Raw genomic sequence first — 13990 nt, 5'->3', positions numbered from 1 at the left:
ATAAAAGGATATCGGAGCTGGTAGATCTGATAGGGAACGATACAGGCACGCAGACTGAATCCGACAGTTGGATGCTGGAACTGTTGGAGATAGAGTCAGACGCTGCAGCTCGTGAGAACCAGCTCATCGCCCAACAGGTTGCCGATGCTGAAGAGGAGAGTAAGCGGAAGGATGAGGAGTTAACAGCACTGCGAGGTCGTCTGCAGGAGCTTGCAGTAGTCGTTAGTGCCAGGGAGAAGGAAAACAGGCAGAGGAACATGAAACTGTGGGCGGCCTTGTGCGACTACAGGGCGGCGATGTCTGCTTTGGAAATCCAGAAGAGCAAGAACGGTACTTGGTGAACGGTGAAATTAGCCTAGCAAACATCTTTATTGATTACAGTGAGTTGGAATAGAGACACATGTGAATCGAAACACTTTAGGCATACATGACTACACAGTGTCACGTGTAAGGCATTTCTTTGTAACTCATGCGTCTGCATGCATGTTTACAAGTTTGACTCTGTATCTCATATGTATCTTTCGAATGTACACAGTTTCGAACTTCGTAGAGCAATAATACAAAGATAAGAATCTGTAGTCACAAACTAAATATAGAAGCCGGAAGATATACTAAAATTCCCCGTGACCAGAGGTTTTGTCCATTTTGCCCAAATGAGATCGAAGACGAACGTCATTTTGTTATGGATTGTTCTCGATATAATGATAAACGCACAGAGCTGTTCACATTACTTTCCGCTTGCTCTAAAGAATTTGCTACTCTCTGTTCGATAGATAAATTCAACTACATTCTGGGAGGCGATAACCCTGACTGTGTACAAGTAGGCAAATATATCCACGAATGTTTATACCGTAGAACTAATAGTGTTAATGACATGCTAGACCCTAAAGGTTGATTTATTCATACCTATAGATATCCATATATATGTGTTTAGTTGTACTGTAAGTAGTTGTTATACATGTAGACTTTACGAAAGTCGCTGTACTTTTTTCGTGTCAATAAAGATTGTATGATAGTAAATAAAAAGGTCCAGAAATAATATGATATATATATATATATTTATATATATATATGGATTTAGTTCATCAAGCAGCGACAGTAAATGGTACAACTTTTCTTGAACGTTATGTTGTAAGGTATGAGACTAATATGTGTATTATGTATGTGTGCAGTGATGTATAGAAAGCAACAGTTGCTAGGAGAATAAAGAAAACCAAACGTAGTGACTTGGAAACGTTAACAAAAGCATGGTTAAACTCAAAGACATTCTACCCAGTGTGTCATAAAACCCCTTCACCTTTTTTGCTAGACTTTGCTGTGATACTGGTAATGTGTGGACAAGAATAAAAAGTTTGACGTTACTTTAGAATGATTTGTAGTCATTAGCTATTACTTAACAATTTTGTTGGGATTGTACCACGGAGGTGACGGCCTTGTAAAGCATGCACTGAATCCTGTTAAAGGCGTCTCGCAGATTTCATTTTGTGAATGTACAATAAAAAGACTGTAGAGGGTGTGTATTATATGATGAGTGCAAAATATGAATGTAAAACAAAACATTTAACATTAAAACGTACCTTACTAACATCTCATGTTTCTGTAGTTCCTGACTTTTATTAACTGAATTTATCTTGATATGACTGTCACTTTTAACAGCCTTATGCATTACATCTTCAGTTACCATCTGTTCGTTCCATGTGATCGGTGTCGTCTGTGTATTATATTCAGAGTAAATGACATAATGTTATGTCTTTGATATATTAAATCCTAACATTATTCTTCAGTCTATAGACACTGATATAACTAACAATGGCCGTCCTATTTGGTATCATTATACTTTTTGCAGAATGTTAGTGATTCAGTCATATGGAGGATACAAACCTATCTGATGTTTTGTATTGTCATCATGGGCTCTACCTGTTTTTCTTATTTATCCACTCTATTTGATCATCAGTACTTTGACTCTGTTTGGCTTTTGCTCAAAGAAGACTGCAGTCAAAAGTATTTCAATTACGTACTTTTGATAAGGGTTTCTTACTCCACGAATTACTACATGTCCTGTGCAGAATATGATTTTACTTATTAAGTAGTACTATAGTCTAATAGAGGGCCATAAAGACGAGTCATTAATTAATATTGCATATACAAGACTAATAAACAAGACTGATGTAGCTGTACACATTATCCCATCTTTATTCAAGCGCAGTAGTTGTACATCGGCTTCAGTGCGTCACCAAAACAAAATATCTCTTTCCACTAAACGGCAAAGGGGCTGAGACCTCGGTACGACCTAGCAAAATGTTGATATACACAAGTATGACATACACAAGTATGATATATAAAAAGAGAAAAAAATACACAAGGCGTACAATGATTCGCATTTATCAATAGAATCCGTTGAGCACTCTGACCTTTGTAAGAACGCCCGGTCGCAGTGGAATGGGTCCCTGGTATTGAGTACGTCATTTTATCATGCAGCACACACCTTTATAAGTTTATACAAGATTACTATTTCTTTTCAAAACGTTATCACCTTTATGTTACAAACCTGAATAATTGTCTATACCGCCACGTAACGTATTTCTAAAATGAATGGCAACTGTTTCACTTCTGTATCTGCAATTCTTCAATATTGCAAGCCGTAAAGCATACAGCAAACTGACAATACAATGCAGTGTATGTCTAGCTTTGAAATTCAAGTTAAAACGCTGAAGTAGATATAATTTCTATTACTTTCTGATAGAACAATTGTTCTTTAGCACACTGCAAAATACATTTGTTAGTACTGGAATAGTATTTGGTATGGTATCTTTGGTTATGGTACATGCAGTTTTGAAAGGAGGGAAATAAAATCCGCTTATTTCCTCCAACAGTCAATCCTAGCTTTCACGTTGGAGTTCTTCTTCTTGACTTGACGTTTCTTCTCTTTTGGTTTCTTTTCCCCATCGTCACCCTCGTCAGCCTCTCCATTCGTACCAGCGTCATCCTTGTCTCCCTGGTTTTTGTCAGCATTATCCTTAGAAGCTGTCTTCTTGTCCTTTTTTTCTCCATTCTCCTCTTGACTTGACTTCTTGTTGTTTGCTTCTTTATCCTTGCTTCCCTTCCCTTTCTTGTTCCCCTTTTCACTGTTGCCTTCCTCGCCGCTTGCCTTGCCAGCGTTCTCCTTGTCTCCTTGTTTCTTGTCAGTTTTATCTTTAGAGGCTGCTTTCTTGTTTTTCTTTTCTTCTGTGTCAGCGCTCTCCTTGTCACCTTGTTTCTTGTCAGTTTTATCTTTAGAGGCTGCTTTCTTTCCTTTCTTTTCTTCCTTCTCTTCTTGGCTTGTCTTTTTATCGCTTTCTTCTTGATCCTTGCTTTCTTTTTCTTTTTTGTTCGCGCCCTTTTGTTTCTTTTCCGTCTTACCTTCATCATTCGTACTGCCCTCCTCTTTGGCTGTGTCCTTGTCACCTTTACTGCCTGGTTTCGTGCCTTTCTTTTTGTCTTCCTCCTTGGTGTCTTTGTTTTCCTTTGAGTCAGATGAGGGCGTGTCGTTGTCCTGGTTACCCTTTTCCTTATCACCATCTTCGCTATTGGTTTGTTGTTCAGTATTCTCATCTTTATCCTCTACCTTCTTCTCTTCATCCGTACATGCTTCTTCTTCTTTTGTTGTTTTCTTGTCATCATTAGATGCAGCAGCATTTTCCGTCTTCGTGTCTTCCTCCTCCTGACTTGACTTTTTACTACTTGACTTACTCTTATCGCTTGCTTTCTTTTTATCTCCTTTTTTCTTTTCTCCTTCCTTTTGGTTGGGCTTTTTACTGCTTGACTTGCTCTTGTCAGCGGCGTCCTTCTTATCCGACTTTTTCTTTGAAGTCGTTTTCTTGGCCTTCTTTTCAGCACCCTTCTTCTGTTGACTCGCTTTTTTGCTCTTTTTGGTCTCTGCTGCTTCTTGGTTCTCGTTGGAAGCCTCGTCTCCCTGTGCATTCTCGTCCCTCTCCCCGTTTCCCCCACCATCTTCCTCTTCCTGGTTTTCTTCGCCCTCCCTTGTCTCCTGACTCTTATCGGAGGCTTGTCCCCGGTCGTCGGGTGAGTTTTCTTTCTTGTCAGCGCTTTCCTCGCTACCGTCCTCGTCTTTGTTTTGGTTAGTGTCTTCTTCCTCATTATTTGACGTCTCTGTTCCTTTGGGATCGCTGTCCTCACTCTTGCTTGCCCCTGTGGCCTTGTCTCCGTCCTTGCCATTTGTGTCTGCTTGATCACCCACTTTGCCTTCTTTATCATTGTTCACTGTTGCGTTCTCGCCATTTTCCACTGGATTATCTGACGTGTCCTTCTGTGCATTCTGTGGTTCTTTCTTCTCGCCGCCTTTCTCTGTGGCGTTGCCTCCTTCCTCTCCACCTTGACTACTCTCTTTAACTTCATCACCAGTCTTCTCTGCTGTTTTCTCTCCGTTTGCCATGGCATGGTCGGACTTCTTCTTCTGTTCCTTCTGAGATTCTGTCTCCTCACCACTTTTCTCTTTCGCCTGGTCTTCGTCTTCCCCACTCTTTTTGACTTCACCATCGGTGTTCTCTGGTGCGTTCTCGCCGTTAGAGACGGAGTGGTCGCGTTCATCCTTCTGTGTTCCTTCTGTCTGCCCTGTCTCTTTTATCTCTTCATCATGCTTGTCTCCATCTTTCTTTACTTCTTTGGCTTGTGAGGTCTCCTTGTCTTCGACCTTCTCTCTCTCATTTGACCCGTTCACTGCCTCTTGGGTGTCATTTTGGGACTTATCCTGCTTTGCATGTTCATTTTCCTGTTGTATTTCCTCTTCTTCCCTGATGCGGTCCATATCGTAGTTAGTTCTTAGACAGTTCGTTTTCTAGGTCAGAATATGCCGTTTGCTGTCCCGTTTTCGACTCCCTGTAATACAATGATCTCTTTAGTGATGACATGTTTTAGAAACGTAATATTGTAAGCAGTTCAAAAGTAAATAAAAGTGCACCCATGGTACATCAATCTCAAACATCACATACCATACATACTCATGAATTATTAAACCCTTTGCCCTGTATTTTTGTATCAACTCCGACAAGCTAATCTTACAATCGGTTGTCTTTGAAATGTTTCACCATTTATATACTAGTATCCAAAGACTTATATATAATCAGTATTTACTAATTATAGGATTAAAAGATCAGTATCCTACATTCAATGTCTAGAATCAAACCGAACAAGGAATTTTGTAAAACTTGTTATTGTTATTGAACTGTCCATGATCGTATTTTTTTGAGCCACATTTCCTTCCAAATGAGAAATGAAACATCCACTTAAAACATAAGAGATACACTGTCAGTGTTTAGCTTATACTGGTGGTATATAACAAGAGAATATTACATTGAAATACATATAAATATGTCAATTACAGGATTTCGTATATGCATGCTAGTTCTATAAGACTTAATGCCACAACATCTCCTCTGGGAGAACTAACAGCACCATGTTACAAAACAGCCAAATCGGAGCTACCTTCATACACAGCACCGATCTGAGCACCGCCGTCTTCCTCTATACTCACAGTAGCGTTGCCATCAGCCTTAGACTAGAGGAAATGTTTACACCAATACATACCGGACGTTGGCATGACACTGGCGGGTCAGGTAAGTCCTTGAGCGGTACACGTTGGTTGTCACCGTGGAGAGGCAATTTACAGAGCTGCACCCATTCCATCACACAAGGCTATGTAGATTACCATGATGTAACCATGGTGAAATGGGCCATTTACTAGGAAGTGGGCCCGGCATTGATGATGTTGAGGCGTGTCTAAAAACATAAGCAGTCGATTGCACGCAATAACGGCACTGAAACACAGATGAATAAAGGATACACGGGCCGTACTAAATTTCTTTTAGCTACATATACGAAAATGTCCAAGTTTAACAACAACAAATAATGAAACGTTCACGTCTATCGCATGTAATTTGAATGTGTTTTTCTCCCATAGATCAACAGACATTTTAGAGGGGCCTCCTATGAAATTACACAATGTTTGCGAGATGTTTTGATACTCGGAGGGCTGATTTTTTTTATTACGTACAGGACTTTGACCTGACTACGTGACATCGGTGTTTTGACTATGTGATCGTTGAATTATGCAGGCGAATGCATGTTAGGGAAGCCCTATTGTAAGTCTGTGTATGATATTGGTCTGCTTAATACTCGTAGCTGCAATGTCACTCAAAGGAAACGAACGTAGATATGAGTTGATAATTGATGTATATTTTATTTGCAGGAAACATGTACAACACTAGCAGACATCGTTGATGAAAAAATCTATACTACTATAATTCCCGATTTCAAACTGTCATGCACACAAACATAAAAAGGGAACACACAAAACGAACATCAACAGTTGTTCTTTCTGAAAGAAAATGACACCCATAGACACATGCATACACAAAGCCTGATTTGTTTATCATTATGATACTTCCATTGCTACGTAATCTCGCATTGGGTATGGAAACGTAAGATAAAACATGCATCTGAGCTCGTTTGCTTGTGACACACAGTATGGAGTAATAACCATATATAATAACCAAATATTAACAAATATTTTCCAACATTAGAAAATCTCATTCCAAAACAAGCATCTTACAGACTCAGCCCTCGATATTGCGTTTCCTATTTAAAAAAAATTGAAAACAATCATAGACAAATTTTCTTTTGATGGAGGAAAATTGTCCATATTCCAGCTTGGTGTCGAGATACAATGGTCTACCCAGGTGGAGTATCAGTAGATGATAGTGTCTCTTTGGAGTCAGAAGACGGTGTTAGCGATGTTGTTTCCTGCCAGTCTTGCTTGGAAAGTCGTCAGACGAATCAGACTCATCGGATGTTTCCACCTCTTTATCTGAACTCTCGGAAGAGTCGTTGTCTGGTTCATCGGACGTTTCTATTTCTCCATCTGATTTGGGGACAGAATCGGTATCTGACTCAACGGATGTTTCTCCGTCTTCACACGAATTCTTATCTTGTACAGAGCTGGTTCCGTTGATCGAATCTGCTGATTCGTCCACCGAGTTATCATCGATGTCGTTATGTTTCTCATCACTTTCCTCCGTCTTACGCCTCTTCTTGGAGACGCCTCCAATCGTCTCCGTTGCTGTTGAGTACATGCGGAGCACTTTCACCATCTTAGACTTGACGACCTTCTTCTTCTGCTTCTTCTGAGCAAACAGAGTTTCGACCTCGTCGAGACGATCTTGCATGGCTTTCAGTGTCTCTTCCTGCCAGTCCGGATCTTCCCTGACCTTGGTGATCTCATCTGAGAGAAGCTGAATCTCACGACTGGTTGTATCCAGTTGGCCCTGCAGAATCTCTACCATCCAAAGGTCCGACTCTGTCTGTGCGGTCATGTCTGCGCCAATCAGGTCAGTCAGTTCCGCAATCCTCTTGTCCTTTTTTACCATCTCTTCATCAAGTTGTTCCTTAGTCGCCATGGCAGATGCAACCTCAGGTTCCAACTGATCGACCACCACTGTGTCCTCGTTCCACGTTGTTTTGAGCCTTCTGACAATTCCTATCATGTGCATTTTGTGTGCCTTTATGGCTAAGCCATAGTCAGATGCATCAAATTCAGATTTGAATTCCTCTGCTCTCTGCGGCCCTTCCACATTCGTAATCACTTCTTTCAAACTGTCTCTAGCTTTAGCCAGGATTGCTGCAGGATTTTCCTCCTGTCTGATTTGGTCGCATTCTATTTCCCATGTGCTTTTTACTTTCTCTCCGGGCTGGTCCTGCTTCTCTGTTTCTAGTCTTTCTTCTTTGAGGATGTTTATGACTTCTTCATCAAAGAGCTGTTCTGACTGTGGCGCGATTTCTGTTGGAAGCTGAGAATCCATCGCTTCATTTTCTAGTAACCCGTTCTGAGATTTAGTCTCTTTGTCTGCTCCCTGTTTGTTGTCATTACTTCTCGTGGTCCCTCCAGTGTCTCTCTTAGCGTTTTCCTCACCATTGCCATTGTCTTTTGAGTCTTCTAATTTCACAGTCTCTTGAGTTCCGTTATTGCTCTTCTGTACCCCTTGGTTAGCTGAAGCGTCGGTGGCATCGTTTCCAGACTCTTGGACTTGTTTGTCTTCCATTGTAGTCTCTGGTGACAAAAATGACGCTTTTATATTAATCACGATCACGAAAGATAAGAACTGCTTGATGAGGCCACCAAAGTCTACACAAATCTCTAAAAATCCACTGACAGCAAGAAAACCTTCTAACATCACAAAACCCACACATGATAAAAATTGTGGGATCTTGCGTCTTCTACTGTCTCCGAAAACGAAGTCGAATTCAATTACCCAGGATCTAGAGTTAGCTTTCAGACTAGAGTAGACACTTGTGAAATTGTTTTTGCACCTTTTGAATACCTCATGTTACCTGCAATTAGCCCAAGGTAAAGAATCTGCAATTAACATACATTAATCCTCATCTGTGCTGATTAAAAATGTAATCCGAAGGAACTGACATATCCTAACACAGAAATAGCCCTGCATGTCCTAGCCCCATCTCGCCATTCCATTAGGTTGCTAGACATTAAGAAAATGATCCCAAGACGTCCAGACAGCAGGCCTGTCAAACATTGAAGAGGAAATAACTACCAAAGCAATACTCACTGGACCGTTGTTTCCAAATGGAGGAAATGATCTTAAAATGGCGTTTTACGGGGGCTTCTGTAGAGTCAAGTGGCTCTCATTTGTAGTGCACTTTGACCCCTAGTGACGACAGTGTGTACGGGGTTTCTAAGGGCACGGTAAGGACTGTTATTCCCAGAGCAACCGGGCCAATTACGTATGCTGAACAAAGGCAAAGCATCGGATGGAGAGGGTAATCAGTAGATATCAATAATTCAACATCATCATATCAAAAGCCACATGTTAATGCACAGTTTCATCTGTTCATATAGGCTCTTACAATATGAGTCAGCTTTTATCGGCCCAGTGGACTGAAGATTGATGTGTAGGTAGACGGACGAAGGCCAGTGACGAGCACGTGCAAAACAAATGTAAACAAGTGTTGTCAACAAAAACATGGAGTTCAGATCTGCGGTAAACTATTGTACAGGAACTGAAATAACTGTTGTTGCAACTAGATTGTCCCTTAAGATGTCTGTTTCCCGTTAATACCATAACGTACATGTAATGCAGGGAACGAATGTCATTTGCTTTCTCGTTCGTGCCAATGTGTCATCATTGACCTCAACAGCATTATCTGCAGCTAAATGAGCGTTGATAAAGCCATGTATGTATGATTAAAAGTACTATCATCCGTATCGTTAACAAAGGAACACAAAGGGGTGAGTTTATTTCTGGCGTATTAGCATGGTATCCTTTGATATGCAAATGTTTTCATAGAGGCTCACCGCAAACGTTACAAGGCTTTTACAAGTGCACTGCAAGGTGGGTAAGAGCATAGAAGACGCCGGTTTGCTTGGTCCGTGAAACACAGGGTTTTACCACTTTGAGTTGTTCAAATGTCGGAGCAAACAGAGGTATTAGAAGGTATCATGGACAACGGTGATCCAGTGGAGCAAGGCAAAATTGCGGACGATCTTGATAACACGGAAGCAGTTACTGGAAACATGGAAGGCGAACAGAAGGGAGGCCAGAGCGATGACAAGGCTGAGGAGAACAAGGAACAGAAAACGGAACAAAGCGACGGAGAAACTACAGGAGAAGCAGAAGCTGTTAAAGCAGACGAAAGCGTAACAGATAATGGAGATGGTTCTGTTGTTGAAGAGAGTAAGGAAGACGATACTGCTCAGGACCAAGAAACAAACGAAGAAGACCAGCATGGACCGTCTGACAACCAGAATGAAAAGACAGACGAGGAACAGGAAAGTGAAGTGACTGAGGCCCAGGAAAAGGTTGAAACAGAGAAAGAAAGCGACGAACAAAAGGAAAACAGCGAAGAGACAGAAACTAGTGAGGTAGAGGCACAACGCACAGAAGCCGAAAATACAGGAGGTTCCAATGAAGAACAGGAGGGCGGGGAAAGTGCAAAGGAGAAGAAAGGTGAAACAGAAGAAGAAATAGAAGAAAAGAACGAAGACAAACAACAGACGGTACCAAAGGATGACATGACTGAGAGCACCGAAGTCGGAAATGCAAAAAGTACAAATGAAGAACAGAAAAATGTCGTGACCGAGGAAAATGTTGATAAGGACAGCGAAGAAAAGAGCGAAAATCCAGTAACAAGTGGCGACACAATGGAAAACACTGACAGTAAAACAGATACAGTAGATGAAGAACATGGAGATACAGGGACTGAGGATAAGGAACAAATTAAAGACGAGAAAGAGAGCATGGAGGACGAAAACAGAGAGGACGAGGCAAATGCAGATGGTACAAGAGGAGGAGAAGAGCAAAGCCTAGTCACTGTGGCAGTAGAGGAGAACAAGGTTGAAACAGAAAACAAGGACGAAACTGTTCAAGACGTGAATGAAGGAAACGGAAGCGAAGTGCAGGGTACAGTGACTGAAGATGAAGAAAAGGAGGAACAAATGCAAGAAACCGAGGAAAAGAAAGAGGACAGTGATGACACCGCAACAAATGCTGAAACAGCAGAAAGCCCTGAAGATGAAGCGATAGACGGTACAGATGAGGGAGAAGAGAGTGGCGCTCCTAAAGACGAGGGGAAGGATGAACATGAAAAAGAAAGCGAAGAAAAGAACGAAACCAGTGAACCAAGGAGTGTCGACATGGTGGAAGAAAACAACACAGAACAGATAGATGGTGGAAAGACTAAAAACAAGGCAGAGAAAGAAGGTGAGGAAACAACTGATGATACTCGGGAGGCCACGGAACCTACTGAGGAGGCAGCGGAAGGCGTTGAAATGAGTACGGTAGATGGCACAGAAGAGCAAGCGAATGGAGACACTGAAGATGAGGTTGAAACAGCAAAAGAAAGCGAGGAAAAGACAGACGACAACCAAGACACGATAACGAATGGAGAAGAGATAGAAACCTCCGAGATACAACCTGACACAAATGGCGATGTAACGGCCAACCAAGATGCAGATGTCGAAGAAAATAGCATTGACGAAGGAAATACTAAAATAACTGAGGAAGAGGACCAAACTCGATCGGCGGACGAAAATGACAAACCAAATGACGAGAAGTCTGGTGAAGAACAGGATAGCCTTGTCGTTGAAGACCCGGATAATACGGCAAAAATTCTTGATGATTCTGCCAAGCAGAAAAATGAAGAGACAGCGGATGATGTAAAGAAAGAAGCACCGACTGAACAGAGCCCATCAGTTAAACTCGAGGAAGAGCAGACGCAAGAGACACAGGAGAAGCAAGATGTAGATGTGCAAGAAACTGCAAAACAGAAAGAGGACAGGAAAGAGAAGGATTCCAATGCAAAACAACAAACAGAAGATGAGAGGATAAATGAAACACAGAAACAGGAAAACAAACAAGCTGCTGACAATCTAGATGAATCAACCGAAGAAGAGGCGAGAGGAGATACAACAGAAGACAAAGTTCAAAACAAAGCATTGGATAAAACAGAAAATAACAAAGTCCTACGTAAAAACGCCACTGATAAAGACGACTCTGTATTTAAATGGGACAAATTTAAAAAAGAGAAAGAACCCGTGGCACGCCTGGATGTCATGTTGGACGGTTTAGCAACTTTATCAGCACGCCGTGCCATCATAGAAAGCACATATGATGCGAATGGCGGTGACTTGAAAGATACAGAGAAGACAGAAGATGACGTTGATACCAACAAGCCCGCCTCCACAGGACAGACCACTGCATCGTACAGCATACGTGATTTAAAGAAAGCTTTGGACATGAAAACAAAGCAAAGAGATCAAGTCAAGCTTGCCAAAGCGAAGTTAATCATGGAGCTAAACAAGCTAAGAGCTCTCTCAAATGACAAAGATAAAGTCATCAAAGAGAAGGAAAGGATGTGGGAGTCAAAACAGACCCGAATCCGTAGCGCCGAAACATCCATTTTTGAGAACATTGAGTCGGAAACGGATTTTGATTTTTCTCTCAAGTCTGTTGACCCGCTCTTTCCGAAAATGGGCCAAGTCCAGACCTTGAAGTTGGAGCTAGAAGACATGGCGTTAGAACAGGATTTTCTTCGTCAGCAAGCGGCTTCCCTCGATTCGAACAATCAGTCTAAACAACAAGAACTTGAGTCCCTCCAAGCTGCCGTAGAGGCACTGGAAGCTGAAGACAAAAGTAAGGAGCAGAAAGCCACGGAGATGGAGACGTTGATTAGTGAGCACCAGTGGAATACTCGTGAACTTAAAGAGCAAGGGAAGACTGAATTTCAACAGAGGGAAGACAGTAGCAGGCTGTCAGATAGCTCAGACGGCACCTCTATGTCTCTTGTCAAAGATGAAGAAGGCAAGCGGATGAAAGATGACGGCGAAAAGCAAGGTAAACAAAAAGATAAGGAAGAGAAGAAAGAGGATGAAACGGTAGATATGGAGGAAATCAACTTAGAACCAAGAGTGTTCTCAGCCGGGAAAAAGAGACAACTGCCGCCGTTAAAGAACAAACCCAAAGTTCGTCATCTTGGGAAGTTGCCGGATCCAGGATGGCAGCCATAAGTTTTTTTATTGGACTATTTGGTGATGTACTCATAAAATCCATAGATTTTTTCTGGGACATTTTGGTGATGATCAAGAAATTCGAAAGTCTCTTTCTACGGTATCAGTTTTACATGGTTAAAATAGAGACTGAAACTATTAAGTAGTAGTGGTGAATATGTTATCGTCATTTGCAAAGCGATGGATTGCAAATCGTAGCACGCAAAACGTTTAATGGGAAAAATATTTCCAATCAAGACTGTTCTGTCTTTCATAAAATAATGGTTATAAGATTGGGGGTATTTGGGGAATAAACAAGTATGATGGCAATTGCATTTTTAGTATAAGGCGCTATATCTCCATATTATCGCAAAATTCTGATTATTTAGCTTGTAATGAATCATGCCATTTGTAAAGAATACCACGTACTTCTTAGTAACTGACAGATAAATACATTTGGTGAGATCGTTAATGATGTATGCTGTTTGTTGATTTGGGTGAGTAAAAAGCTTTTCTAAATCGGAATAAGGTTTTACAACCCTTTTGCTCTGTTCAGTATTTTTTGCTAAGAAATACTGGTCATTTAAGCTAGAAAAAATATAATATTCCAAACATCCCGGTGGTAGGGGCATTGTCAATAAGGTTCTAAAGAGCCACGCCTCGCAATCGTTTCCAGCCGAACCACGTCCTTAGCAACAGTTGCTAAGCAACCAGCACCTGACAACGGGACTAGCAAACACATTACGGAATACGGTATGATATCCACGTGTCGAAGCCTGACTGTGTATTCCTATTAGGAATTCAGGCGATAGACGTTTATATTGTAGCATAGAGAATAAGATAGATTCCCCCACAGAAACGCGAGTATTGCACTGTAGTTGCTGATTTGCCTGTATCATGCATTACCTTCAAAATATACATCGAAACATGTCAACACAGAAAGGTTTGATATCATCTAAAAGTCATGTAAAAGTCATCAAAAGGCACAACAAAAACGACAAACCACAAACATCTTAATGGTTTCTTTATTTTGCTTGTTGAAAAAATCGCAAACATTCAAAGAATGACAAGATGAATAAATAGATAACACAAATGTACAAATTAGCAGGTAATGACTCCACTGTGCCGTGGAATAACACCTCCAGGCGGAATCTGGGAGTACTGTCTCTTATGATCTAGTCAAATATCTTGAAGGTGTACGTCAATGTACTGTAAACCATCAATGTACTGCTAACAAACAAATAAATAAATACAACTCAGCACAATTATTTACATCCATGCAGTTATGAACATCAGACCATCTAAGTACTCATCTTTTGCTGAATATTGCAAAAAATAAAGCCTTATGACTAATAAAATTGATAAAGCAGTCCTTCTATCTGTAATATGTCATGAATACTGCCGTCCACTATCTACACGTGCTAGTAGGAATGGCCT

General features: G+C 41.1%; 2 protein-coding genes across 3 annotated transcripts; one reads left to right on the top strand and one right to left on the bottom strand.

The window, feature by feature from the left end:
• Positions 1-2169: 2169 nt before the first annotated feature.
• LOC118429926 (cylicin-2-like) lies at positions 2170-5663 on the bottom strand. 2 transcript variants are annotated; one of them, XM_035840563.1, is made up of 2 exons: positions 5584-5663; positions 2170-4875 (listed from the first exon to the last, which is right to left on the bottom strand). In XM_035840563.1, exon 2 carries the CDS (start codon positions 4802-4804, stop codon positions 2858-2860), a length of 1947 nt encoding a protein of 648 aa, XP_035696456.1. In that variant the 5' UTR covers positions 4805-4875; positions 5584-5663; the 3' UTR covers positions 2170-2857. The 2 variants fall into 2 exon arrangements, with proteins under 2 accessions (XP_035696456.1, XP_035696455.1); XM_035840562.1 differs by having other exon boundaries at positions 5482-5648.
• A 3812-nt stretch (positions 5664-9475) lies between these two features.
• Positions 9476-12574, top strand: LOC118430171 (myb-like protein X). The gene has a single exon (XM_035840880.1). The coding sequence runs from the start codon at positions 9476-9478 to the stop codon at positions 12572-12574; it is 3099 nt and encodes a 1032-aa protein (XP_035696773.1).
• Positions 12575-13990: the final 1416 nt, after the last annotated feature.

This window comes from Branchiostoma floridae, chromosome 14, assembly GCF_000003815.2.
Source record: "Branchiostoma floridae strain S238N-H82 chromosome 14, Bfl_VNyyK, whole genome shotgun sequence".
Classification (NCBI taxonomy): Eukaryota; Metazoa; Chordata; class Leptocardii; order Amphioxiformes; family Branchiostomatidae; genus Branchiostoma; species Branchiostoma floridae.
The sequence above is the reverse complement of the archived record's forward strand: the minus strand, read 5'-3'. Positions and strand labels throughout refer to the sequence as shown.

Bases quoted from the DNA above. Each gene is read 5' to 3' on its own strand.
- LOC118430171 (XM_035840880.1), top strand. From the start codon at position 9,476: ATGTCGGAGCAAACAGAGGTATTAGAAGGTATCATGGACAACGGTGAT.
- LOC118429926 (XM_035840563.1), bottom strand. From the start codon at position 4,804: ATGGACCGCATCAGGGAAGAAGAGGAAATACAACAGGAAAATGAACAT.